The sequence below is a fragment of the Semicossyphus pulcher genome, unplaced genomic scaffold (genome assembly GCF_022749685.1).
Source record: "Semicossyphus pulcher isolate SPU_LCO1_2020_fin unplaced genomic scaffold, fSemPul1.0.p SCAF_2, whole genome shotgun sequence".
Lineage (NCBI taxonomy): Eukaryota > Metazoa > Chordata > Actinopteri > Labriformes > Labridae > Semicossyphus > Semicossyphus pulcher.
In genome coordinates this window covers 31189065-31192458 of record NW_027211693.1, presented here as the reverse complement: position 1 = coordinate 31192458, position 3394 = coordinate 31189065, and the positions used below count along the sequence as shown (strand labels likewise).

At 39.2% G+C, this 3394-nt stretch overlaps 1 protein-coding gene across 1 annotated transcript; it reads left to right on the top strand.

Annotated features, from left to right (window-relative positions):
- The first annotated feature begins 273 nt into the window (after positions 1 to 273).
- mgst2 (microsomal glutathione S-transferase 2) lies at positions 274 to 3104 on the top strand. The gene is made up of 4 exons (XM_069670368.1): positions 274 to 348; positions 971 to 1070; positions 2119 to 2271; positions 2383 to 3104. The coding sequence occupies exons 1-4, from the start codon at positions 288 to 290 to the stop codon at positions 2489 to 2491; spliced, it is 423 nt and encodes a 140-aa protein (XP_069526469.1). The 5' UTR covers positions 274 to 287; the 3' UTR covers positions 2492 to 3104.
- The last annotated feature ends 290 nt before the right edge of the window (positions 3105 to 3394 follow it).

Below are 3394 nucleotides of genomic sequence, written 5' to 3'. Positions count from 1 at the left end.
GTTAGATTTGATTCTTTTAGCTGACAGAAAGACCGCCGACAGAAACAAACACAACCTTTGTTCTTCATGTTGCAGGCTGGTGCAGAAACATTATTTAAGCATTTTATTCTTGCTTCTCTCTTCTGTTCAGTAACAGGGCAAGGCTTTAATGACACAACGTGACAGCACTTGTTGTGGGATGAGCTAAAGCTAAAGCTTCACCACAGGAAGTACCTCCTACTTCTTATGTAAAGTACACTTTGCTCTCGAGGCAAACTGTGTTGGAGAGTTGTGTTCTCAGCAGAGCAATGGGATCCGACTCCCCTTTTCTGTTGGCTGCCGTGTCTCTTCTGTCTGCCCTGCAAATGGGTAAGCTAAACATGTTAGCATAACCTACAAGTACTCACATGTTCAATAGTCATAGTATATATTGCTTTTCTAAAAGTACTCTGTGGGGGTGTTTTTCAGGTTAAACTTGAAGTAGGAACTGTGAGACACGTACGGTATAGCTACAGAAGACATTATTAACTTTTTAATTCATGCAGTGAGTGGCTGGATCGGTTATAAGGTCACTGAGATTTAGATTTCAGCTTTTGAAGTGAAACCTGTACACTATAGGTAGGTCTGTAACAGACTGAAAACCTGCTCGTCCTCTGAGGATGTATGTAAATATGACAAGAGTATAAGACAAACAAGTGAGAGCAGGAGGGGGACGTCTTTTTTATTTTACAGATCGACAGTAAAATAAAAGTGCGAAGAATGAAGTCAATGTGTCAGGAATTAAATTGAATTGTAGAAAAATAAAGTTTCAAAAGAAAAAAGTTGTAATGTCGAGAATAAAGCTGCAGTGTGGTGAATAAAGTAGAAATGTTAGTCGTATTGTTAAAATGAAAGTCACATGTCAAATAAAAGCTGACATTAAGAGTGAAGTCAAATACTCTTCCGTATAATTTTTGACTTTTTGAGTCTTTTGTTGTTTGTCTCCCTGCAGGCTACCTGGCCCGGCGGGTTGGTTGGTCCAGGATGGCCCATAAGGTCCTTCCTCCCTCTGTCACTGGACCTCCAGAGTTTGAGAGGACTTTCAGAGCACAGTAAGAGGACTTAGACTTCTTTTCTTAAACTTATTGAACTCAGTTACAACCACCGAGTATTTGCCATGTCTTGTCTGTTAGGAATGCACGATAATATCAGCATGACATGTGTAAAAGCTATAGACTGTAATAGACATAGCCACCGTGACGTCACCCATTGGTTTCTCAACTGCATAAATGAAACCTGGAGTTCAGGATTTGGCCGCCGCCATGTTGGTTTTCTGGAGCCAGAAGTGACCATATATGGATAAGAGGGTGGAGCTGGAGAGGAGCGAGGGGTTGAAAAACGAGCTAGTTTCCCACAGAGGAGATTCTGTTTGTGATGTTTGTGACTGACTGCAGGTGTTTATTTATCAGGTTAAAGAAGTAGTGGACTCGTTGGGTGAACACACAGCGGGTAACTCAAAATAACCGATCTTCTGATCATTACAGTCTGCTTTTATTTCTCCAACAACCATCCTGACTCATATGCAGATGAACAAATAAATGTTTGATAAACACTGAACGAGCTAACAAACCAGGTATGGCGAGCACAGTAAACCTGCTACTTAGTGCTAAAAATATACCAATATAATAATACTAGAATTTTACTCACAGAAGAATGGGCCTTGTAACGTTGGCCCTAATGTTTTTTTTTTGCTTCTGGTGACAGCCTCTAGTGGACACATTTTTTTGCACGTTCACATAAGCTTTATTTTTCAACACCAGAGGCTGCCACTTGGTGTCATCCAACATAGAAACCCCCCAAAAACACGATGAGATGATGCAGTCTGCACCTTTACAACTTTGCATAAATATATTATGTTTAACAATTTGAAAAGCATAGAATTTTATATGCGCATCTGCCCGTCAACCTTCATGATAATATTAGACATAGTTATGTGTTAAGTCATATCAGCTTCTCCATCAGCAAATAGCCAAAATGGGTATGAAATCACAGAATATCAGACATCATCAAAAATCTAAATCTGCATCACTAAAGTCCGTCTCAAACCAGTCACAGTGAATGACTGAATGTGTGTGTGTGTGTGTGTGTGTGTGTTTGCAGTCAGAACTGTGTGGAGTTTTATCCTCTGTTCCTGGTCACACTGTGGACCTGCGGCTTGTTCTTCAGTGAGGTGACGGCAGCAGCAGGAGGACTGGTGTACATGATCGCCCGACAGATATACTTCAACGGATATGTCCGGTCCAGCAAGAAAAGGTCATTCATACAACACTGTTTTTACTAAATGCTTAAATATTTGATATGATTTTAATCACATTTGCCCTGACAGAAATTACTTCAGCTGACTGGGTGCTTTCTGGCTTGCAGGTTACGTGGTTTTTACGTGACTCTGGCTGTCATCGCCACTCTTTCTCTGCTGGCTTTTATTGGAATACTTCGTGGAATACTACACAAGTACTTTGACATCCACCTCTGAAGATTTAACCTCCACCTAATCAGACAGAACAATCATAGACTGTATATAAGAAGTGAAAGTTGCCTGGGTCCCAAAAGTAAAGCCAACCCCAAAGTGCCTTAAACCTGCATTCTTTCTGGTGGCCACCAGGGGGCGACAAATAAGCCTGCTGCTAAGTTGGTAAACATTTTCTTATAAGGTTATAGTTTCAATCCTTAGTTTCAAGTGTTTTTTAATACAGTATGATGTTCATTTTGTAAATTATGGTCCCATTTAGAGTCAAATAGACAATAAAGCAGGATATGCTTTCGGGCATGGCTACCTTGCGACTACCACTACCTTAAAAAAGGCTGGTTCGGTGTTTGGTTGTAATGAAGACACTTTGAGGAGTACATTTTGTTTAAAAACGTTTTCTTGACTTTAAATAAAAAGTTTTTCAGACTAGCGCTAGCATTAGCTGATAACTAAATGTTTTCTAACCCCTCACTTCTTGTTTAAAAGTGAAAGTCCACAAACCAATGGGTGCTGTGGTTAAGTCCTCTTCTTCCATACAGTCTATGAACTTCTTGCATACCTTTAAGTCTGACATATTTTATTGAAAAACTTGGCGTTTTGTGTTTTTCTCAGCAATAAAGTTAAATGCTCAAATTTGTCATGTGGTTTATATATTACTACGAATTAACCATAGAATATTACTCCTTTGATTACAATGTGCTTCTCACATTTTATAAAACCATACAAGTTCAAGGCAAACTCATCAAATGAAATAAAGAGTATATTTTCATTTAGTGTGTGAGCTTCTTTTATACATAAAGAGGCCAAAAACCATCACAAACAAAGGTCTGTTGAAGAAAATAAGAGACAACAGACAACACAATGAAGGAAAGGAAGGGGGTTGGACTGAATATATCCTAAAGAAACTCA

Bases quoted from the DNA above. Each gene is read 5' to 3' on its own strand.
- mgst2 (XM_069670368.1), top strand. From the start codon at position 288: ATGGGATCCGACTCCCCTTTTCTGTTGGCTGCCGTGTCTCTTCTGTCT. The intron at 349-970 runs GTAAGCTAAACA...GTCTCCCTGCAG, and splicing joins TCTGTCTGCCCTGCAAATGG to GCTACCTGGCCCGGCGGGTT. The intron at 2,272-2,382 runs GTCATTCATACA...TCTGGCTTGCAG, and splicing joins GTCCGGTCCAGCAAGAAAAG to GTTACGTGGTTTTTACGTGA.